The following is a 23,606-nucleotide window of genomic DNA, read 5'->3' as shown; positions in this document are numbered from 1 at the left end:
CAACGATACGTCGATGTAATTCAGGATTTTATTGTCAGCTATAATGACAGTTTTCATACTAGTATAAAAATGACACCAAATGCCGTAAACGAGGATAATAAAGATATTGTTTTCACCAACCTGTATGTAAACAATCCTTTCCACCGGGGGGACAAGTTCCGGTTCGCTCCAGGTGAAACTGTGCGGCTTTCCAAACTAAGAGGCGTTTTTGAGAAGGGTTATTTGCAGAGTTACACAGACGAAATATTCAGAATAACACAACGTCTCCGTCTACAAAATATCGGACTTGGACGGTATGCCTATAGAAGGCAGCTTTTACGAAGCGGAATTACAAAAAGTAAAAATAAAAAAATTCCGCATACAGAAAATTCTTAAATCATGCACCGTGTCAGGCAGACGTGAGTTCCTCGTCCACTGGGTCGGGTGGCTGTCCAAAATTCGACAGTTGGTTACCCGCAAAGAGTGTTAAAGACATTTGACGTTCGATAAAACGGTCATTCTGTGAAAATTACAAGATGGGTGAAGGCCAGAGAGAATTCTACGTAGCATTAGCGTCAAATGCTAGTATTCACCTTTTCAGCAAAAATACCCTTTCAGAATTTAAGGTGGAGTTAGCGCAACATACCGACTTAAAAGGTTCATGGGAGGTCGGGTTATGTGAGATTTCATACATCAACTCAATCTCTGACGTTCCTGAGAAAAAACGGAATTTCTATCTCAAACAGCCGAAGCTTTCTGCTCACAGAGGCGATGTATTCCAAGATGATTCAGAAGTGCGACATATGCTGAAAATTCGAGGATCTGTTTACAACGATCACGAATCATTAGCTTCGGAAATTCAAATTCTATTAACTAAAGTGTGTAGGAAAAAGATTGATGTGCAATTTGATCAACATAAACAGAGGTTCTTGTTTTCGGGCGAAGAAGGTTTGAGAATTATGTTCAAGAGCCCTCTAGCGTACATTGTTGGAATGAACCCTGAACATTGGCTCTCGCTCAAACCGGAAGGCGTAAACGCACAGCATCCGGCCGACAGACGAGCCGGATCATATTTCATGTTCGTCTACACTGACGTCATACATCATCAGACAGTAGGCGACGCCTATGCTCCGATCTCTTCCCATTGAAGGGAAGTACAGCGACGTTATAAACAAAACTTTTAATCCTGTTTACTATTTAGACGTGTGCAGAAGCCATATTGAAACCATTTCGGTTTACCTGTGAACAGACCTGAACAATCCGTTAGATTTTGAATACGGGAAAGTTATTCTTGTTCTGCATTTTAGATCGAAATAATGAAAAATAATGGCGATGTCAGCCACACATCCCGACCTGTATCGTATTGTCAATTATTACGAAACACAAATAGGGGGTTCATTTCAGGGTTTCCAAGGAAGCCCCGTTCAATATGGGCGCGGTCTGGGGTCTATTTTTGCAGAAGTCTTCCACTTCGTGGTGCCGATGTTCAAAAACGGGTTTAACTTGGCGAAGCCACACCTTCAAGCCGCTGCTAAAAACATAGCAACGGATGTAGCAGGGCGCGTCATAGAGATGATTCAACAAAAACCAGAAATCACTCAACAAGGTTCCAGGCTTACAGCATTATCACGTCGGGGGCGGCTCCCTGGGGGGCGGAGAAAAAGGAGCGTTAAAAGAAAACGGCGCTCGGCCGATCTCAGACCAGTTGTCAAGAAAAGGTGGAGGAGACGCAAGACAGATATTTTCTCTTAAAATGGCCCTTCTACATTTTAAACCGCAAGAGGCTGTGCTATCAAGTTTGGATTTGTTTTGCCCGGCAATGACGCAACTCTCCATCGAAGATAGTTCTTATGTTGAATTTCTACCTTTGTCAGCCATTGTGGACCAGGGTCTAATAGAATTTTTTATACCTGGGGACGGCTCAAAATATTTAGATTTATCCGATACGCTCCTACATCTCCGAATGTAAGACAACCCCCACTTATTTCAATGCAAAAAAACCACTGTCTTATATATTCAGGCCAATACGGTATATTGCAACTATTAACTATTTAACTGTTCTATTAAAAATAGCCCACATTTTTAATATTGTATGTATATTTTTACATTTTTTTAAACATGATATGATTAAAAACATTCCACTTTTATATTTGTGATGGTTGGATAATGTATGAATGAGGTTCAATCGTAGTTTTGGGTAATTTTAACATTAAAAGGTGTATTTATATCTGCAGCAAACATAAGTATTGTTAGATAAATTGTATATATATATATATATATATATATATATGTTATCATGCGTTCCCTAATGAGTACTTATTAATAAAGTTATTGCACAGAATGCTTGCTGTTTCGCCTTGCAGACATCACCCAGTCCACAACAAGTCAAACGATGCTGTCTGGAGCTTCCTGACCTTCTACACCTCTGGAATCCAAGAAAGTTGTTGATAGCTCAATCTATTTTGTTGATGTCTGCACATGTCATTTTGTCTTTGCACTCTTTTCACATGACTTCTTTTTTTCACATAGCATTTTGTCCTTGCACTCTTTTCGTTTCTCATGGCATCCTGTCTGCGACTTCTAGTTTCACATAGAATCTCGTTTCTTCTCTCATGAGACAAGGCCCACGCTTTCCCCCCCACCTATCAGGGGCTAGTCTCACATTGTAGGTAGGGCATTCCTAAATAAAAAGAGAGGAGTGTAAACAGACCTTTAGTGTAGTCGGATTGATGTATCGTATTTGCCGGTGTACAGGTCGACTCGGTGTATAAGTCGACCCCCTAAAATTTGATGGAAATTTACGATTTTATGATATATCCTTTGTATAAGTCGAGCTCAATTGTTGCATTATATTAAACTTCAAAATTCAATATGCGAAATTTATTGACGAAATGTGTTCAAATTCCGGGAGGCCGTGCGCATGCGGCTGTTTATAAGCACCGCGGAGGAGATCGCGGAGCCTCATTCGACTTCCAGCGGCCGGCGAGCTCACGCACGCCGCCCGGCACCAACGGGAGGCCGGAAATAGCTCCAAGCCGAGCGGATCGGCACTTTATAAGCACCGCGGAGGAGATTGCGGAGCCTCATTCGACTTCCAGCGGCCGGCGAGCTTGCGCACCCGCCCGGCACATCCGGGAGGCCGTGCGCACGCGCCAAGTGGCCGAAAATAGCCCCCCCCCCCCCCCCCCGAGCGGATCGGCTGTTTATAAGCACCGCGGAGGAGATCGCGGAGCCTCATTCGACTTCCAGCGGCCGGCGAGCTCGCGCACCCGCCCGGCACATCCGGGAGGCCGTGCGCACGCGCCAAGTGGCCGAAAATAGCCCCCGCCGAGCGGATCGGCTGTTTATAAGCACCGCGGAGGAGATCGCAGAGCCTCATTCGACTTCCAGCGGCCGGCGAGCTCGCGCACCCGCCCGGCACATCCGGGAGGCCGTGCGCACGCGCCAAGTGGCCGAAAATAGCCCCCGCCGAGCGGATCGGCTGTTTATAAGCACCGCGGAGGAGATCGCGGAGCCTCATTCGACTTCCAGCGGCCGGCGAGCTCGCGCACCCGCCTGGCACATCCGGGAGGCCGTGTGCACGCGCCAAGTGGCCGAAAATAGCCCCCGCCGAGCGGATCGGCTGTTTATAAGCACCGCGGAGGAGATCGCGGAGCCTCATTCGACTTCCAGCGGGCCGCGCACTCGCGCACGCCGCCCGGTTCAAATTTTCTAAGTGCAACGCACAATGAGATGCATGAGAAACGGCCTTGGTTACCATCACATTTGAAGCGATGAATACGAAGTTAAATTTTATGACTCGGTGTATAAGTCGAGGTCGATTTTTTTCGGTCGATTTTGGATCGAAAAAGGTCGACCAATACACCGGCAAATACGGTCTGAATGCACTCCTCGCGAGAAAAGACTCAACATTCTGCCTCACTGGTTTTGTCTGCTGATCCTTTTGCTGATTTTGAACCTAACAAGTATGACTTACTAAAACCACACTAGCACATCACAAAGGTAAGGGTCACAGGTTAAATGTACTAAAGAGAACCTCATTTAATGTTGAATTAAATGTTAATGTCCATCCATCCATCCATCCATCCATCCATCCATCCATCCATCCATCCATCCATCCATCCATCCATCCATCCATCCATCCATCCATCTTCTTCCGCTTATCCGGGGTCGGGTCGCGGGGGCAGCAGCTTTAGGAGGGACCCCCAGACTTCCCTCTCCCCAGCCACTTCGTCCAGCTCATCCCGGGGGATTCCAAGGCGTTCCCAGGCCAGCTGAGAGACATAGTCTCTCCAGCGCGTCCTGGGTCGTCCACGGGGTCTCCTGCCGGTGGGACATGCCCGGAACACCTCCCCAGGGAGACGTCCTCGAGGCATCCTGGTGAGATGCCCGAGCCACCTCATGTGGCTCCTCTCAACGTGGATGAGCAGCGGCTCTACTCCAAGTCTCTGCCGGATGACTGAGCTTCTCACCCTATCTCTAAGGGAGAGCCCAGACACCCTGCAGAGGAAACTAATTTCGGCCGCTTGTATCCGGGATCTTGTTCTTTCGGTCACGACCCATAGCTCGTGACCATAGGTGAGGGTAGGAGCGGAGAGCGACCTGTAAATTGAGAGCTTTGCCTTTTGGTTCAGCTATCTCTTCACCACGACGGACCGGTACAGAGTCCGCATTACAGCCGATGGGTCACCGATCAGCCTGTCGATCTCACGCTCCATCCTGCCCTCGCTCGTGAACAAGACCCCAAGATCTCATCCTCGATCCGGAGAGGGCATTCCACCCTTTTCCGTCTCATAGACGTCTAGATGTTCAAATGATCACTTTAGCGTGATTAGACGTCTTTGGGATAGAACACTTTTAGACGTCTATGCTATAGACCAGTGTTTTTCAACCGGGGTGCCGCGGCACACTGGTGTGCCGCAAAATATTGTCAGGGGTGCCGTGGGAAATTCTCCAATTTGTGTGCCTGTGCGGTGTCGCGCCCGGCAGAGTAATCACGTAGTACTCTTCCATATCAGAAGGTTGCAGCAGCAGGTAGCGATTTGCCTTGTGCTTGCAGACGAGGAAATTGGTGACGCAGGGATGCAGCGGCAGGTATATGGGATGCCCATGCAGGTAGCATTGACAGCGACGTTGTCATTGTGGATAGCGAGACGAGTCGATAGTGACAGTGATGGAGAAGTTTTTGAAGAGAAAAAATGCTAACACTGTACTGCAGTGTTTCCCAACCACTGTGCCGCGGCACACTGGTGTGCCGTGAGAGACGTTCAGCTGTGCGGTGGGATTGTCCAATATTAATTACGTGTCAGGCCTGGAGCAGAGAGAGGACTCGAATGCAGAGTTCCAACCAAAGGTGTTTTATTTTCTCCAACGAAAGGCAGCACAAAAAACAAAAGGCGCCTCAAGATGAGGGACAAAAGGCATAAAATAAAGTGCCTCAAAACGAGGGGAAAAAAGGGCTGGAGACAGCAAACAAAAAGCGCCGCAAACTGAGGGAAAAATACTCTGGCAAAAACCTAACTAAACAAATCACAGAGCTGGGCAAAATGTATCTTCTCTCTAGGATCTCGCGGGGAATTTCTGTGAGTTCGTGATCGCTGGTGTTCATGACAAGGTCAAGACGCACTGGCAAAAGACAAGGGGAAGACGCAGGCTATATACACACACACACACACACGGAAGGAGGAGGACACAGGTGCAGACAATCAGGGCCAACGACACAGGTGTACGCAGTTGGGGATCAGGGAAGTCAAGTGGACTGACGCGCAGAGGAAAGACCCACGAACTGAAATGAGAGTTACAACAATAAAACAGGAAGTGACATGACAAGACAACCCACAAAACAGGACAGCATGACAGCATGACATTACGGAGCGCATTGTAAACAGGATCGCCAAACCACTGGTCAGTTCGCGCAAGGCCTGGTCAGCCACAAGCGAATCGAGAATCGGAGAATCTTGAGATTTCATATTGTGTCGGTCTGAATGTATTGCATCGGCACATATTCAGTTTATGTGTGTGTTGCTGTGTGCTTTTGGTAACAGTGACAGACACTATGACGGTTGTGGTGCGTTTGGGGTCCAATGGAAATCAGAGCATGCAGTTCAACCGGAGAACCTGGATTGGTTATTTTTCACATACATAAAATAAACAGTCAAGTCAAGACACCTCGACTGTTATAGCCACTCAGCTGCTGTCAGAACAGCAAGTGACTTTGTTCTTATTGTTGTAATATTTATAGACCTAGTCTAAAACAGTAAACAAAATCACGTTGATTCTTTTATTTTAATCACAATCACTTTAAATAGTTTATTTCTTACACTGTCTAAAACCTTTTTAAAAAAACTCACTTTTAATTTTAAAAAAGGAATACAATTTAAAGAATATTTAGTATTTATTTCTATTAAATTATTCGACTCTCCATACATATATAGGAATAGGACTTTACGTCTTTCGTTGTAATATAACTGATTTTAATATAGGAGCTTAACAGATTTTTGTTGGTGGTGTGCCACGAGATTTTTTCCAATGAAAAGGTGTGCCGTGAATGAAAAAAGGTTGGGAAACACTGCTATAGACGACGTCTATGCTATAGACGTCTACGGGATAGACCGCTTTTAGACGTCTATTAGACATCTATATGTGAAAGTTTTTAGACGTTTATTGCGTAGACGTCTAATAGACAACGTCTATGCTATAGACGCGTCTGTAGCATAGATGTCTAATAGACGTCTAAAAGCGACGTCTAAAAAAAACTTTCACTTTTAGACCTTTTTTAGCCGAGTTTTAGCCTAGACTTCTAGGTAGCATATAGACGTCTATTAGACGACAAAATGCTCACAGGGTTTCGACAATCACCAGTTGATCTTCTTTGTAATATTTTATACCTTAAGTAACCATGCAGGCTGTTATACAATATATTGACGTGGCTGTCATTGTATTTTGACAAAAAAATACATATGTAAGGAATATAATGGAATAACTCAGCAATATGTTTGCAATACATTTTAATTGTAAATGTTTCTTTTAAATAAAAAAAATATTCCTTATTGATGCAACGATGGGCTACATTGAAATGTTAACTATATTCAATTTACATGATACTTTCTTTTCATAAAGTTACAGATATATATTTTCCTCTTCAGCATCAACATATCTTAAATACTATGAGAAGGCCACCTGTTTGAATGCATGTATCATCCTTGATGCATATTTTGTATGTATTATAGTCCTGGCTTTAATTATAAAAACAGTGAAATAAAAATTAATGGTGAATGCTTGCATGCTTCACATTTCTTCACCCCCCCCCTCCCAAAAATATTCGAAATAAATTTGCAAATAGGTGAACTCCACCAAAAAATAATAATAATAAAAAAAAATTAATTAATCTTAAGGCAAAAAATGCGTCACATGCAGCCAGCGGGTTTACCAGTTGCTGATCCCTGTTTTAGGGTAAACATACTGAAGATACAAATGGCTGCTAGGCATCCATGCTTATGAATTTGATTATATTTTATGGTACTCATAAAATTGAACTCATCATGTGTGGTGGTGACGTAACAATTCAAATGACCCTTGAGTGACAGGAGTTGTAGAAAATTGAGTTAAATTTTCAACATGATGATGATGATTATTATTATTATTGTTATTATTATTATTATTATTATTATTATTATTGTTATTGTTATTAATAATATTTCTTTTCGTCATCCGATCGCCAAGTAACAAAGACGTCAACGTGAAGACCTCATACATGAACTCGAATTTGCAGCATCGAAACGTACGGGACAGATTCTTCTGAACACGTTTTATGGACCAATCATTTCAGCCATGAAAACAGTGTTTATGTAATAGCTTTGTTTTGGTGAATCCGATTCAAACCCCACGAGATTCAAACCACGATGAGCAACGCTCGTCGCGTAGACCGGAACTAAGCGATAAATATCACCCGAGCAGCTCATTAGCTTGAATGGATGCGATCTTTATTTGTAGTTTTGCAAACGGTCGTCACAGCGTTCACTGTCACCGGATCACCGTGCTTCTGTTAAACTTTAGCCCAGAAGGTCATTCTCTTAAAGTTCACGTTCAACCCGCAGCATCCTAACGAGAGCCGGACCTGGAGAAGGAGGTAAGAAACCTGGCTTTTAAATAGCACCCTTGTATTAGCTGACATTACGAAAGGAAGAGAAAAGTCTTCCGGTCAAGTGACAGAGATTGTTTAATTGATATCATGAAAGACGGCTTGCCTACTAAAAAAACAAAAAAAACAAAAAAATAAACATTCGTTGTAATACTACTAATTCCGTTAATACAATGTTAGCTAGCTAACGAAGCGACAGAAATGTTTCAAACTATCTTTAACCTTACAAAATCCACGTACCACATCACGTTTGTACTGTAAGAGGCTCTGAGAAATAACAACTCTCACACAATGTTGGCATGTCCGTCAAATGTAACATTTATGGATTTGCATCAGATGTGGGTAATTTCTATTGCAAAAAAAAAAAAAAAAAAAAAACGGGTAAAAAAAACTGTTGGCCGAGCCAACATAACTTCGCCACTGACTAGATTATCATGATTTTTTTTTGTTGTTGTATTGAATTGTATTATGCCAAATATTGAAATGAATCAATCGGTTATCAGAATTTTATTCTGCCAAATATTGTCGTCAACATCAGCCGCAAAATATCCATATCTTTCCAGACCTAATTGAAACGATCTCCCCAATATTTTGAATTTTATTCACATTTTGTGTTTTCTTTTCCATAGAGAAAGCTTCACTTGATCGCCAAAATGTATGTAGACATCTCTACTTATGCCCGCTTCAACCAGCGCCAATATTTTAGATTTTGGGGGGGGACATTTAACGTCTTTCTCTTCATTGGTGCTCACTACAGAAGCGAGTGTCCCTTATTGAGGAATACTTTAAACTTCCATAATATCCACAATATTGGGGGCAGTAATCATTCTACTAACTTCAGAGGCTGATTGTTAGTGGTTTCTGCCATCACTCAATATGAGAGGTCTTGCGTGTGACTCATTGAGTCACTCACTCACATTTACAACCATTCAGATGCGGACACACGTATGGTGTCATCTTTTGTGCAAATTATTGACATGTTATCTCTTCAAGCAATCTTCCTTATCAGAAGAAACTTAAAATCATTATACAACAAGAAAGCAAAACAACATGAGATGATTTTGTTTTGTTACTATCAGAGAGCAAGTGTGGCATGTAAAGGAATAACGGCAGACAGGAAATAATATTGATGGAGCCAAATGATGAAGAAGAAGAAGAAGCAGCAGCGGTGGCAACAATACAGGTGGAGGATGCAGAGAAGTTGCTGATGTACAAGATTGAGCGTCCCGTCTACGATGAGGCACATCTCAGATCAGAGCTTCTCCACCGCAAAGAAAAAAACACTACCCTCCGTCAGAAGCTTGCACTGTACTGTCGGTATGTTGAACGAAGAAAATGTTTGTGTTATTATGGCAAGTATGTGCAGTGGAAGTCCAATTTTGACAACAATTTGTACCTAGCCAACCTTTATTTTCATCCTAATTAAAAAACAACAACACAATAAACCAATTATTACGCAATTATAATTTAATCTGTTTTAGTGAGAGCATTCCCAGCAGTTTGACAAATATCGAAATGAAATTATTGGCTGTTTAATACTACTTCCAGTTAAAGTTTAATTTCAAAGTAAACATAAAAAATGCAAAATGCCATTTACATGCTAACGCTTAGCATCGCTAATTGCGGGCTTGAAAGCAACATATTTTTTAACACAATTGGTGGTGCAACACATGTAGACAAGGCAATTTTGTTATTGAGCACCTTTCACACACTAGGTAATTCAATGTGCTTCACATAATTAAAAGTACAAAATTTAAAAGCAAGAATTAAAAACAACAAAACAATACTCATTTGTTCTTCATCCTCTGTTCACTGTTTACTGAGTGCTCTCAAAGAACTATTTATGATATGGTAACTGTGATGCAAAATGAAACTACTGACTGTTTTATGAAGTTGTTTAAGAAGTGCTCTCAAAGAACATCCTTTAATGGCACAGCTGTCAAACTCAAGGCCCGGGGGCCCAGATACGGCCCGCCACATCATTTTATGTGGCCCGCGAAAACAAATTGTGCATCAAATTTGTGTCATTACTAGATCTTTTTTTTTTTTTAATAATTGACCAGTTTTTACTCGTCTGATTTGAAAACGAGTCATTTGTCAGTTTGTTTTGTAGGTTTTACTGTATATAATATGAGGTGCTCATACATTTATGTGGGTTGACAGTCCACATATGGCCCTCCAAAAGAAGCTATGACTACAATGCGACCCGTGAAATAAATGAACCTTATTGTTAAAAAGTAGGACTATATGATGTTTGTATCTAAAATAAATGCCCGATTGATGGTCTTTTCGCTTTACGTAGGTGCTCGACGCAACGGGCAAAGGCAGCGGTTCTAAGCTTCCTGCCTATTCTCATATGGCTGCCAAAGTACCCAATCAGGGAATACCTGTTTCACGACGTGGTCTCAGGTCTTAGCACCGGAGTTGTGCAACTCCCCCAAGGTGAGCAGCTTTTAGCACGACTGAGCAGACATGAGAATCATCTGGAAAAACAAGGAATGTTGTTTGGAGGCCCATAGCCAACTCCTGAGGTGCTTCTTGTTGCAACCTGCTGCTTTGGTTTTGGTATCTCTGTAGCTCTGAGGTTGGGAGGACAAGTTTTGTTTGAGTTTGACAGTTTATTTAAACAGCTCTCTCTCTTTTGTACCGTAGGTCTTGCCTATGCTATGCTAGCTGCTGTGCCTCCAGTTTATGGTCTGTACTCGTCATTCTATCCTGTTCTGCTGTACGTTTTCTTTGGAACATCCAGGCACATATCCATAGGTGAGCAAAAATAATTTTTGTTTGAAGTTTGAAAAATTCTCAAGTAGAGTAGTTTACAGAAATTAAGTTTTGTACTGGTTCCAGACTAAATTTGCTTCCTGGGAATGTTGACATTTTCTTACCTTTTGCTATTTGGACGGAGAGAAATGTCACACACTCAATAAACTACTTCCTGTCACTTAATACAATCAGGATAATAAACCAAACCTGTTTAACTTTTAAACAAAGAACTGAAGCTTTTATTGTGTTTCCTTGACTTTTAATTATTGCCTGAGAAGGCAATTCTAGGAGAAAATAATCTTTTCACTTTTTGGCAGAGGCAGTAGGGCAAAAGGAGCTTCAGGTTTTGTTTCCCATGCTAATCATTAGGACAAAATTGTTATTAGCTATTTTTTTCATCTTATTCACTGTTAGCCCAGTAAAAATTGACATATATTGTTGTCAATGGCAATGAATGGGTAGTCCGAAAAATATGGTACAACTAAAATTATGGTGAATTAGAAAAATATTTCTTCATTAAGTCTGTCTGTGGGTGTGATTTACAGGCACCTTTGCAGTAATAAGCCTGATGATTGGAAGCGTTGCAGTCAGGGAGGTTCCAGACTCTTACATGCAAGCTACCAATGGGACCAACGTGTCCGCCATCTTTGATGTGGCGGAACGTGACGCCAAAAGGGTCCAGGTGGCTGTGGTGCTGACAACCCTCGTGGGAATCATTCAGGTCAGTGCAGTCCAGTATTTCCAACTCAAAGCTCCATTTTGGTTTCATCAGAAATAAAAATAATTTTCATTGCCGTTTTCTCTTTAGATTGTTTTCGGTCTTCTCAGATTTGGCTTTGTGGCGATTTATCTCACGGAGCCGCTAGTGCGAGGCTTTACTACAGCAGCTGCTGTGCATGTTGTGGTTTCTCAATTAAAATACCTGCTGGGAGTGAAAACAAAGCGCTTCAGCGGAGCCTTCTCTGTTATATATGTGAGTTTAAAACAACGTACATTTTTGACATAGTTCAGAATGTTTTTGTTTTTTTTCTCAAAATAAATCTAAAGCTTTTGTCCTTTATCTTTGCAGAGCGTCAAGGCAGTACTTAGTTACATTAGAAGTACAAATGTCACCACTCTCATCCTGGGCCTTGTGTGTCTGGTCTTTCTCTATGTGATCAAAGACTTAAATGAGCGATTCAAAAAAAAACTGCCCATCCCTATACCTGGGGAGATAATCATCGTCATTATATCAACCGGCGTCTCTTATGGCATGGCATTGGCTGGAAACTATAACGTCGATGTAGTTGGGGGGATACCAACTGGGTAAGAGTTCACGCTTCTTGTGTCTGTGTAATCATGCTTCAATGTTGAATATTATCTAGTCATGTTGATTGATTACATGTCTTTCCAAAGACGATTAACAGCAGTTTTATGAGAGCTGACGAAAGATAAGATTTGATAACAAGATGTTATCATATGGACCTGATTATAAGGCCCATTGTCCATTTTTTAAAAAAAATTCGAAATGTGCCTTGCAGTCTGAAAAATACAGGATATCATGTATAACCCGTGTGAATGTGCTTCAATCATCCTCCTGTGTGTTCTCAGGCTTCTCCCACCTGTGGTTCCGGACTTCTCTCTGTTACGCACTTTGGTCACCGACGCCTTTGCTATTGCGATTGTAGGCTTCTCCATGGGAATCTCACTGGCCAAAATCTTTGCTTTGAAGCACAACTACAGTGTGGATGGTAATCAGGTGCGGAAATACCAGATTTCAAAACACTCTGTGTAAGAATTTGATGCGAAGTGAAGTGTTGGCTGGATTTAGAAAGTCTTGTCTTGAGTGTCGGTGCCCAAGAAAAGTGGTCAACAAAGAAGTTCAGTGGATTGGTTCTATAAACAATGACTTGTCAGACAGGTCTCTGCTACGTATTTTGGCCGTTAGAAGTTCATGCATTCTTTAATAACAAAAAGAATTTGGAGGACTGAATTGCTGCCAGATTTTTAAAGTTTTGTATTTTTCATTATACTTAGTTTCTATTTTGTTTTGCCATGTTTTTTTTTATTCTGGTAGTTTTAATTACTTTAATCAAAACCGTGCCATTTTAATTTAGCTTTTATTAGTTTTAGTTGTAATTTTTTTACAAATTTTAATTTAACAAAAATGTTTGTACAATTTTAGTTTGCTGATTCTGTTAGTTTTTGTGAATTACAATCACCTTGATTCTCCTATTGTGATCATCAAAGTAGTGAATATATTTACTCCAAGAAATTATAAAATTATTATCCCATGCAATACAAAAACTTAATATCTGGGGTGTTGATTTTTTTTGTGTCAGTCCTTAAATATCCTACCTTTTTTCTCACTGCTCGTCAAAAATGCAGTGTATGCTTTGTGTTTTCATTTGTAAAGACTATCAAAATTCCCCCATCTCAAGAAATGTATTGAATCAAGAACATCCTCAAATACTAAACCTAGCTTGCTTTACAGGAGCTCATAGCCCTTGGCCTGTGTAACTTCATCAGCTCTTTCTTCCAAACATTCACCATCACTTGCTCCATGTCAAGGAGCCTGGTGCAGGAGAGCACAGGGGGAAAAACTCAGGTAAAAGATGTTATGAAACGATAATAATAATAATAATAATATTACGTTTACTGATAGTGATTCTTGTGCACTTGGTTCAGATTGCGGGCTTGCTCGGCTCTCTCTTGGTGTTACTGGTGATCGTCGCCATTGGTTTTGTCTTTGAGCCGCTCCCACAGGTGAGCTGAGGCTATGGAGGTGATGTCATGACACATTCTCTTTTAGCATTGATTAAACTACCGGAACTGCCAAGCTCTTGGTGTCTCCTGCAAACCAGTTGCTGCCTGTAGTGATTAAAAGTCTGATAATAGAGTATGGTCAGAGTTCCGGATTATTTGGTGCGTCTCAATGTTAGCCGCACCCACAAAGCTTAAAAAAGCTCAAAAGAAATTACACACAGAGATGAATGACCATTTTCACAGCATCTTTTGTCTTTTCTGTATCCCAGACTGCGTTGGCAGCCATCATCATGGTCAACCTGCTGGGTATGTTCAAACAATTCAGAGACATCCCAACTCTATGGAGAACCAGCAAGATTGAACTGGTCAGTCGATGAAAGCTAACAAAAAGTAGCGTGCTAACATTGTTTTGCATGAGCCAATTGAATGCTTTCCAAAGTAATTTAGATTGGCTCCATCTTAACATTGATAACAAGCGACATTGAAAATGGATGGATAGATGTACAGTGCAAAAGTTTACATTTGTCACAACAGTTGTTAACACAGAGAGAATAGGAGGACAGATACAGTTAACTGCTGCATGAGAAAATACAAAATCACCTTTGTAGAGAGATGGGGCTAAGATTGTTGTAGTTAAAAAACAATGATAGTAACAAAACTAAAATTTATGAAATAAAATGAAAACAAAAATGCTTTAAAAACAACTCAGATTTATACTGTAAACTTCAGTTTACGTTTACAAAACTAGCAAAACCAAACCATAACGCGAGTTATCAAGTGCTCTCCTTTTTCGGTTCATATATGAAGAACATACCGTATTTTCCGGACTATAAGTCACTCCGGAGTATAAGTCGCACCAGCCATAAAATGCCCCAAATAGTGAAAAAAAACGTATATAAGTCGCTCCGGAGTATAAGTCGCATTTTGGGGGGCAATTTATTCGACAAAATCCCACACCAAAAACAGTCATGAACGAGCAACAACAGGCTAAACGATAGCAACAACAGGCTAAACGATAGGTATGCTAACGTGACAAACACAAACAAAGAGCTGAGAACGGGCCTGATGTAACATATAGAGTGATTAAGGACAACTATTACATGAATAATATGTTTATAAAACCATCGGTGGATGAATTGGAGTCAATTCATTAAATCCATCGATCATTCGATACGATAGCAACAGGCTAAACGATAGGTATGCTAACGTGACAAACACAAATGAGGAGCTGAGAACGGGCCTGACGTAACATATAGAGTGATTTAGGACAACCATTACATAAATAACATATTTATAAAACCATCGGTGTCACTCCAATTCATTAAATCCATCGATCGTTCTTTGTCAACAGTGGCTGCACGCGGCTGAGGGCGCTTGCACTTCAAAATATTCCACAGGCTCATATAACGATAGATAAACTATATTTCAAATAACTATAATATAAGCAATAATATTATCAAACCATCCGTGCACTTTAAATCCATTAAATCCATCGATCAAATTCCTCGTCCTTTGTCAACATCGCCGCGCGTGCGCCCTGACGTCAGCCTCGTCTTTATTCCACAGATCTAGTATATAACTATATTGTAGCGTTAACAAAGTACAAGGATAGACGTGGGTTTGGTAAACGGCTCTTTATTCCACAAAACAAACTTCCAAGCGTGTGGCGGCGTGTACTTCCAGACACGAGAGCTCCATGGCAGAGGACCGGGCGTGCGTAATGGCCATGTCCGAGCCCCATGCACCGTTTGCGGACAGCCACTCGGCCGAGCGCCGGCCCCCGACTCAGTAGAGTAGGACCGGGCGTGCGTAAAAGCCATAATAGTTGTTCAAACCTTCTATGTCACTCCAAATCCTTAATTCCTTCAAACTCTTTGTCCTCCGTGTCACTTAGAAATGATCACCGTGAATGATGACGTGGGTCGCGCCGCGCGGTGCCACTGACGTCACTTGAAATAGTAATCCATTGGTACATCACGGTTCTCCAAACTTTCTTTCTGCTGCTCGATTACTGTTTTCAGCTGCATATTTTACACCTTGAAGTTTGTAACTTGCAAAATATGACTTTCTTTTTGGTGCCATTTTTCTTAAGCCCACCCAGTTGATGAGTCACGGCCAACGGTGAAATTTAAAGCGCCCTCATCCAGTTTCGTCTGAAAATATAATTTTTTTCAGATGTAGTTTTTTGTTTTGTTTATTTGGTTGTTTTATCAAAGACAAAGTCTGCTTTATTGTCGATTTTTTTTTTTCATATACCAAGACACACAAAGAGATTGAAATTACGTTCCTACTATCCCTCGGTGAGATAGTACACATATGCATACAAGCAACACAAAAAAACCCAAGAAGGCATAGACAATGAATTAATAAGAGTGTTGAATAAATGATAAATAAACAAATAATAATAAATAATAATAATAAATATAAGAGGAGCAAACAGACAGTGGACTTGGATATGGTGCTTTAAAGTGTTAATTGCTTTATTTGATGTTTTCTCTATTTTTTATGTTTTAAATATGTTCAAGATAAAGATATAAAAGCATGTTAAGTGATCAACTATACTAAAAATAACATGGGAAGTGGTCAACTATACTTTTAAGTGATGTCTTAATGATCAAGTAAAAATTTGTGGAAAAAAAACATATATAAATCGCTCCTGAGTATAAGTCGCCCCCCCAACCCAAACTATGAAAAAAACCGCGACTTATAGTCCGGAAATTACGGTATACAATAAAAACAAATAGTACACAATACTACTGGGTTTAAGTTACTTTAAGCTTATCTTTAAGTTGCCTTGCTAACTAGCTGGCTAGCAAGCTAGTTTACAGACTATGACTCGGATAAAAAAAAAAAAAGTAATATTAAAAGTAGAATAAAAAATCTGTAAAAACAAATAAACGTACTCAGAAAATAATCAATATTAATCAATTAAAAAAACTCAAAATGAAATAAAAGCTGAGCAGCTTGATGAATGCTTTCCTTTATCAGGCCATCTGGCTGGTGACTTTTGTTGCATCCGTGCTATTGGGCTTGGATTATGGCCTTCTCTCTGCCATTGCATTTGCTTTACTGACAGTCATCTATAGAACACAGAGGTCAGTATATTTAATTTGCCAATATACTACCGTTACTTTCTGTATTCCCCATTTCACAAAATTTGGGTTCAAGGCTAAACTCTGTTTTGTCTTGCAGCTCGAAAACGGCAGTCCTCGGGCAGGTTTCCAACACGGGACTATACTATGAAGTGGACGAATATGAAGAGGTTAGTTGTGAGGAGAGAGCATATTGACCAAGTTGCCACCAACACCCTCAACAGTGACCATTTTTGATTCGTCTTCTTCCAAGGCGGTGGAATGCGAGGGGATTAAGATTTTCCATTACAACTCGTCAATCTACTTTGCCAACAATGACCTTTATGTGAGCGCCCTCAAAGAGAAGGTAATCCTTGTTACCTTGGGATTGTAACACTGGCATGTGAACACTTTTTCAACTCCTCTCTTGGTTAGGTCGGTCCAAAAACTAAACCACCCTATTGAAAGCTACAATGCTTAAACCTTAAAAGATTGTACAACCTCACTTTTTGTTTAAATAAAAAGCCACTTGCCCAAGACATTATTATCTAATCACGTGCTTCTGTGCTATATTCAGCTCTTATCTTTGGCATTCTTTTCATTTTACAGACAGGTGTAAACCCGGAACACATCCACACTGCCAGAAAAGCTCAGAAAAAACAAAAGGCCAACAGCTCTCTGACATGTTCTCCAAAGACAAATACCGAGGTAGCTTCACTGACCTTATTTTTTTTCCTCCTCGTACTTTTTGTGTCCTCCAACATGTTTGCAATGGTTAAATATGTATTTTGCTGTCTATTTGCTTGTGCAATAGTTAATGTGCTATATACTGTACAGGACAATTTAATATGATAAGAGTACTGTGTACTAATATCAACTATTCAAAAGTTACTATACATAAATACATAACAGTTACTTACTAATAATTAACACTACTAATAAATATAACCTGTACAAATCTAAATGTAGTACAGTAGCCTTGAAATGACTTAAAACCAATTTTGTTTAGTGAGTTTGTATAAGACTAAAAGTCTGAAACGATTCACTCAGCTTTTTTTTTATATATATCAGGAGAAGGAAGGAGCTATGACTCAGAAGGATTTGTCGTTCAGTAAAATGGCTGGAGATCAGACAAACGGCCGCCTAGGAGAGGATCATAGATCGACGGATGTTGAGGAGCTTGCCTTCCTTCAATCGCTCGGCTCCGTCCACTCCATCATCCTGGACTGGACTCACGTGGGCTTTATTGACTCTGTGGGAGCCAAAGCCATCAAACAGGTTATTTATTTTAGTCACTTGAGGAAACAAGAGTGAAATGTGCAACATGTAGTGAAGAAAGTATTGCTCAATAATAACCATTTAATCCAATTTATTGATTATGTATAACCCTCTGTATCTCTGCAGGTCATTAAGGAGTATGCAGCAGTAGATGTTCAAGTCATCATAGCGGGCTGCAATAGTAAGTATAATCATGACATGCTCATCAGTATCAAACTTAACTATTTAAAATCATAAAAACGTGCAAAAGAGTCACTCTACCTGGACTTGTAAATTATGGTGAAAATGAGTAGAATACACAAGTTGAGGCATGTTGCAATTCATTAGTTCTCAATTTGAAAATCGAACTGGTCTTCTTACCCAGTGGTCCCCAACCTTTTTTGCGCCACGGACCAGTTACGTGTCAGAAATATTTTCGCGGACCAACCTTGATATAAATAAATAATACATTTATATAAATAAATAATACATTTATAATAAATATATAAATACGAATGAAATGAATAAAATGATACGACTGGCATTAAAACAAGTATAAACGACATCAAAATAAAACTCACCATTACGTTGAATTAGTGGGAGCACTGAGCTTGTTTCTCAGAAATGAGCCGGCGTAATCGGAGACAATGACACCCGAAGTGGTTAAGGTTTGTCTTTTAATACAGGATGCTTGGTCTCCATGTGCCGAAGCATTGCCTCATTAGCTGGCCTGTCGCCGCCACATATTAGCCAGAGTGGGCTTGCTTGGCGCATCAGTCACCTGTGGCGATAAAGGCATATTTTAAGTAGGACCCCAGAAATGTTCTTTTAAATGCAGCTTTCCTTTTCTTAGAAGTCGTAGCCTCTTCTTCTTCTGTCTCCTCATTGGGCTTTTTTCCCCAAACATCTGTTTCTTGCTCACATTTGCTTGCTTCGCGGGCTCGACTGAGGTGACATGTCACGTGACCGAGACGAGCGTCTTGACCTGAATTAACCTGTGTCACGAGACACAGCTGCACCAACAGATGGAATTGGGAGAGAATCGCCACATTTTTCAGAATAAATTCTTACTCATTTTTGCTAGCTTTGCGGGCTCGACTGGGGAAACATGTCACGTGACCGGGACGAGCGTCTTGACCTGAATCAATTGATCGTCGATAATTTATTTTTATTTTTTTCTGTGTGGCTTGGCGGCCTGTTACCAAGTGACACACGGACCGGGACCGGGGGTTGGGGACCCCTGCTCTTAGCAACATCCAACATAAAACATTGCCCCCTAGTGGCAGAAAAGTTACCTGAACTTCATGTTTCACACCCCTTCTAAGTAGTTAGTATCTTTAATTTCAAATGACTAGCTATGACCATGAAATTACACCCAGTGAACTAAAAGATACAAGCATGAAACATCTCTTCACTGTTTTCTTAAGAGTATGAAACATTTTGGAAAAATATTGTAGGTTAGAAATAAAATTTGTGATTAATTTGCGATTAATCCTGAGTTAATTCTGGAAATTAGTAGAAAAATGTAGGTCGTGCAAAATGCCCATTTATCTCCCTGTGGATTCCCAGTGTGCCAAATGCAATATCTAAAATGTGATGTCAAGCATTGATTATAAAATTTCCAAATTTGAACTCTACAGTGGAGAAGCAATTGAGACGCTCGCCTGACCATTCCCGTAAAAAAACAAAAATAAACGTAATAGACAAGTTTAGTTGTCGATGGCAGTGAATGCGTAAAAAGCTTACCTCCAAGTCCTTAAATTCTGATCCAACACATTTTTCTGTGTGACTCAACTAGGAAGTCTGCTGACTGAGCTGGACCAGCTACAGTTCTTCTCTGGAATCATAAGCCCCAACATGGTGTTCCCCACCGTTCATGATGCTGTGTTGCACTGTCAAAATCCGAAACCCAATTCTACATGCTGATACGACAGAAGAATATTTTTTGCATCCTTTTGAAGCACTCAAGGGCTTGTTAAAATGCCCAGGATTTGTTTAAAGACAGCTGTCTTTGTTGTTACTGGTTATAGCAATGTTGCTTTGTGCTGGATATGCGTGTGTGTGTGTGCGCTGTGTAAAGTGTTAACAGCTTCAGTTGCATATTAGATAGGGAGATTAGTTGTTTTGAAAAACACAAAGTAATTTAATATTTTCAGAGACATTACCAAATGACAGATGCTTACTGTTGAATTGTTTTTTTTTTAAATAAATCTTGAGACTCATGTGGAATAAACTTTTATTTTTAACATCTGCCAACAAAAAGGATTTTTTTCCACTCTGCCTTCTAGAGGACATGGAAAACAAAATATTCACATACACCTAATTGTAAGTCATGTATCTGGGCGTGGCGCTGAACTTGGCGTAGGACTTGATGACCTTGTTAACGGCCTCCAGGAAGTCCTTCTCAGTGGCGATCTTCCTGCGAGCTCTGATTGCAAACATACCGGCTTCAGTGCACACGCTGCGAATCTCGGCACCTGGCGAGAAAATTCAAACGTCAGTGCGTTTTCTCTAGTTTCAATTACATTTGAGTAGTTTTACCTGTGCTGTTGGGACAGAGGCGAGCCAACAGCTCAAAGCGAATGTCTCTCTCCACACTCATGGAACGAGCATGAATCTTGAAGATATGCGTCCGACCCTGAAACCCCCCAAAAAAGTTTTTTTTTTTTTTAATTTTTATGCCCTGATTGATCCTGATTCCACCACTATATTTTTTATGTGGGTGTTTGCTGCACCTCTAGATCAGGCAAGCTGAACTCAATCTTCCTATCCAGACGTCCGGGTCTCATCAGGGCTGGATCCAAAGTGTCAGGCCTGTTGGTGGCCATCAGCACTTTGATATTTCCGCGCGGGTCGAAACCGTCCAGCTGGTTGATGAGCTCCAGCATGGTCCTCTGCACCTCGTTGTCTCCACCGGCACCGTCGTCGAAACGTGCGCCTATTTGGTTCAAAAATGACATTTAATGTAACATTTCATGAAGAAAAAAAAAAAAAAGACGGCCAACATTACAACTTGACACCTTACCTCCAATAGCATCTATCTCATCAAAAAAGATAAGACATGCTTTCTTTGTCCTGGCCATCTCGAAAAGTTCTCTCACCATCCGGGCTCCCTAAAGAGAATAAATGCATTTACTGTTTTTATTGGAAAAAAAAACAAAAAAACATTTCACATTATTTGATTCAGTCTGAATGTTTTTACCTCTCCCACATACTTCTGCACCAGTTCCGAACCAATGACTCTGATGAAGCAGGCATCTGTCCGATTGGCCACGGCACGGGCGCACAGGGTCTTACCGGTACCGGGTGGTCCGAACAGAAGCACACCTTTTGGAGGCTCAATGCCCAAGTTGACAAACCGTTCGGGCTGGTGATAGAAAACACAAATAGCTTTAATGTCAAATTATTAGCTACCATAGCTATTGTTTTAATTATAATGATGGGGCAAGTTCTGATACTTATGGCGACCTCTTGTGGCTGTGCTAAAATCAGCATTAAGTAAACAACTCACATGGAGCAAGGGGGTCTCAACGACTTCCCTCAGCTTTTCAATCTGCTCCTTACAGCCACCGACATCACTGTAGGTAACGTCAGGTTTTTCCTCCACCTACATGACAACGTAACGTTACTTGTGTAAATTGGTAACCATTTAATTAGATGTTGCCTGGCGTGTTTGTACCTGCATCATGGTGACAGTCGGATCAATTTTAGGTGGCAGAGGGATATGGATCTGATACTTGTTTCTGTCAACACTGCGACAACAAACATCAGCGTCAGCGTTTAAAATCTTAATTGATCAGTAAGGTGAATTGATTTTTTTTTCTTCTTACCCAACTCTCATGCCTTCCTCTATGTCAGTCGGGGCCACCTGATCACTCAGGTCCACCACAAACTTGGCAAACTGCTTGACATTGATGATGTATTTAGGGTCCTCGGAGTCTGCGTTAATGATCTTTGTGCATCTGTTGAAATCAAATTAAAAGGTTTCAAAATACATAGCTAGCAAAGTTCTTGCTTATGTGGAGCTTTAAATCCACATCAATTTTACAGAAAACGATTCGTAGATTTGAAAGGTTTTCACAATATTTAGAAAAGCCAGACCAAATAGTCATGATACTACATTTACCTTGCAACTTGCAGTGGTTGTTCACTTTGAAGGGTCTGCTTGTCAGCAGCCAGATCCCACAAAGCGGGTGATGCCAGCCCAGTGTCTGATTCTTTAATACCTGTCACAACCACAAAACAATTGCTACAGTATGAACTTGTGATGGGAAAATGAAGCTTCAAATTTGCTTCATGAACCAGTTTAATTTTTTACTCCTCTGGATAGCACTGTTGGTTTAAATGAGGGGTTTAAGAAATTGCAAGTCCATATTTTTAGCTCAATGTTGAACAGGAGTGAAATAAAAAATTAACTGGTTCATGAAGCAAATTTGAATTTTCATTTTTCAATCACTAATGCGTTTACATAAAAGCTTATAGTTCATATTTTAAATGTACCATCTTTTCAAGGAATATGTTTAATTCACCTGTGAGTTCATTTATTTTCTTAAGCAGCTGTTGGATGTCATCTTCCACTTGTTTTATCTGTCTGGAGTATGTGCTTTGACCCTGGTGATGCAAGACAGTTTGGGGATGTGGATTAAAATACACAATAATGGCTACTACTTCCATCACGTCTGGGAGGACACTCACGTAAGTTTTCAGAAGAGCAATGTCTCCTTCATCCAAAGCTGTACACAACATGAACACAACGTCAATGAATTGGGATTATGGCCATCGGGTTGGTATTGACACGTACAAAAAGAGAAATTTTGAAGATAATGACAAGTCAAATTATCAGCTCATTCGTTCACTTTAGGAACAATTTTCAACATTCCAAAAAATGTTAGCTCTTCCACATCATGCTACATATTTCACTATATATATTTTTTATTTAGCAGTGACACGTAATTTCTTCAGAAATTACATGTTTAGGGACGTTTGGTTTGATTTTTTTCTGCACAATACAAATACAACCCTGTTACCGATGGAAGCTAACTTTAGCTAAGCAGCTAATGTCTGAAATAAAGACCGTTGCTTTTTAACAATATACCTCTGATTGGTGAGTCATCCTTATCCTCTTCCTTTGTCTTCCTCTGGTCATCTCCTAAATAGTCCGGCATTTTTATTCGTCAGGATTTTTATTGTTTATAACTATCAGACAGAGCTGCTGTACTGGCTAAATGGTACGATTACACAGCAGCTTTGCGTTTCCGTCCCCGAACCGGAAGTAAGTGTCGGAAGGCTATTTCATATGTACCAATTATACCGCGTTTGAGCAATCGTGTACAAACGCTAAACTCTCAAAATGACGTTACACCCTTCTCAAGTACTTTTTTGATTTTTCCCGTCTTCCCAGTCATATATATAGCCTTGTCCTTTTGCGATTTATGAACGGATAGCAGGAAGTACCAACGAGACGTTATTGGCCAGTAAATTAAAATCCCAAAAAAAAAAAAAAAGGAAATCACGACGTCATTTTTTTACACCTTATCTTAAGATATTAATTTTTGCATAGAGTTTCTAAAATTTGCAGATAACGGCAAAAAATATTTCTACCATCAATAATTTGTCTTATTTACGTAAATACTTTGTTAACATGTAACCTT

The 23,606-nt window shown here is 40.5% G+C and overlaps 2 protein-coding genes and 2 long non-coding RNA genes across 7 annotated transcripts; 3 read left to right on the top strand and 1 right to left on the bottom strand.

Moving 5' to 3' along the window:
• The first annotated feature begins 1,620 nt into the window (after nucleotides 1–1,620).
• Nucleotides 1,621–2,688, top strand: LOC125992072 (uncharacterized). The gene is made up of 2 exons (XR_007489519.2): nucleotides 1,621–1,944; nucleotides 2,319–2,688. It is a non-coding gene; the product is annotated as an uncharacterized lncRNA (long non-coding RNA).
• A 2,945-nt stretch (nucleotides 2,689–5,633) lies between these two features.
• On the top strand, nucleotides 5,634–6,144 carry LOC125992079 (uncharacterized). The gene is made up of 2 exons (XR_007489528.2): nucleotides 5,634–5,883; nucleotides 6,024–6,144. It is a non-coding gene; the product is annotated as an uncharacterized lncRNA (long non-coding RNA).
• A 1,629-nt stretch (nucleotides 6,145–7,773) lies between these two features.
• Nucleotides 7,774–20,177, top strand: slc26a5 (solute carrier family 26 member 5). Of its 4 annotated transcripts, XM_049760592.2 has the most exons (19): nucleotides 7,774–8,107; nucleotides 8,749–8,774; nucleotides 9,199–9,436; nucleotides 10,422–10,561; nucleotides 10,772–10,882; nucleotides 11,428–11,603; nucleotides 11,691–11,855; nucleotides 11,952–12,187; nucleotides 12,473–12,620; nucleotides 13,356–13,469; nucleotides 13,550–13,627; nucleotides 13,897–13,992; nucleotides 16,616–16,722; nucleotides 16,820–16,889; nucleotides 16,973–17,065; nucleotides 17,308–17,406; nucleotides 17,770–17,976; nucleotides 18,103–18,157; nucleotides 19,754–20,177. In XM_049760592.2, exons 3-19 carry the CDS (start codon nucleotides 9,249–9,251, stop codon nucleotides 19,879–19,881), a joined length of 2,211 nt encoding a protein of 736 aa, XP_049616549.1. In that variant the 5' UTR covers nucleotides 7,774–8,107; nucleotides 8,749–8,774; nucleotides 9,199–9,248; the 3' UTR covers nucleotides 19,882–20,177. The 4 variants fall into 4 exon arrangements, with proteins under 4 accessions (XP_049616549.1, XP_049616548.1, XP_049616550.1 ...); XM_049760591.2 differs by lacking the exon at nucleotides 8,749–8,774 and having other exon boundaries at nucleotides 7,775–8,107; XM_049760593.2 differs by lacking the exons at nucleotides 7,774–8,107; nucleotides 8,749–8,774; nucleotides 9,199–9,436 and having other exon boundaries at nucleotides 10,533–10,650.
• psmc2 (proteasome 26S subunit, ATPase 2) lies at nucleotides 20,175–23,347 on the bottom strand. The gene is made up of 12 exons (XM_049760615.2): nucleotides 23,051–23,347; nucleotides 22,651–22,688; nucleotides 22,485–22,566; nucleotides 22,082–22,181; nucleotides 21,786–21,917; nucleotides 21,635–21,707; nucleotides 21,467–21,562; nucleotides 21,158–21,322; nucleotides 20,981–21,068; nucleotides 20,691–20,893; nucleotides 20,497–20,593; nucleotides 20,175–20,432 (listed from the first exon to the last, which is right to left on the bottom strand). The coding sequence occupies exons 1-12, from the start codon at nucleotides 23,118–23,120 to the stop codon at nucleotides 20,275–20,277; spliced, it is 1,302 nt and encodes a 433-aa protein (XP_049616572.1). The 5' UTR covers nucleotides 23,121–23,347; the 3' UTR covers nucleotides 20,175–20,274.
• Between the last annotated feature and the right edge of the window lie 259 nt (nucleotides 23,348–23,606).

This window comes from Syngnathus scovelli, chromosome 22 (assembly GCF_024217435.2).
Source record: "Syngnathus scovelli strain Florida chromosome 22, RoL_Ssco_1.2, whole genome shotgun sequence".
NCBI lineage: Eukaryota > Metazoa > Chordata > Actinopteri > Syngnathiformes > Syngnathidae > Syngnathus > Syngnathus scovelli.
This window is presented reverse-complemented; position numbering and strand designations above follow the sequence as displayed.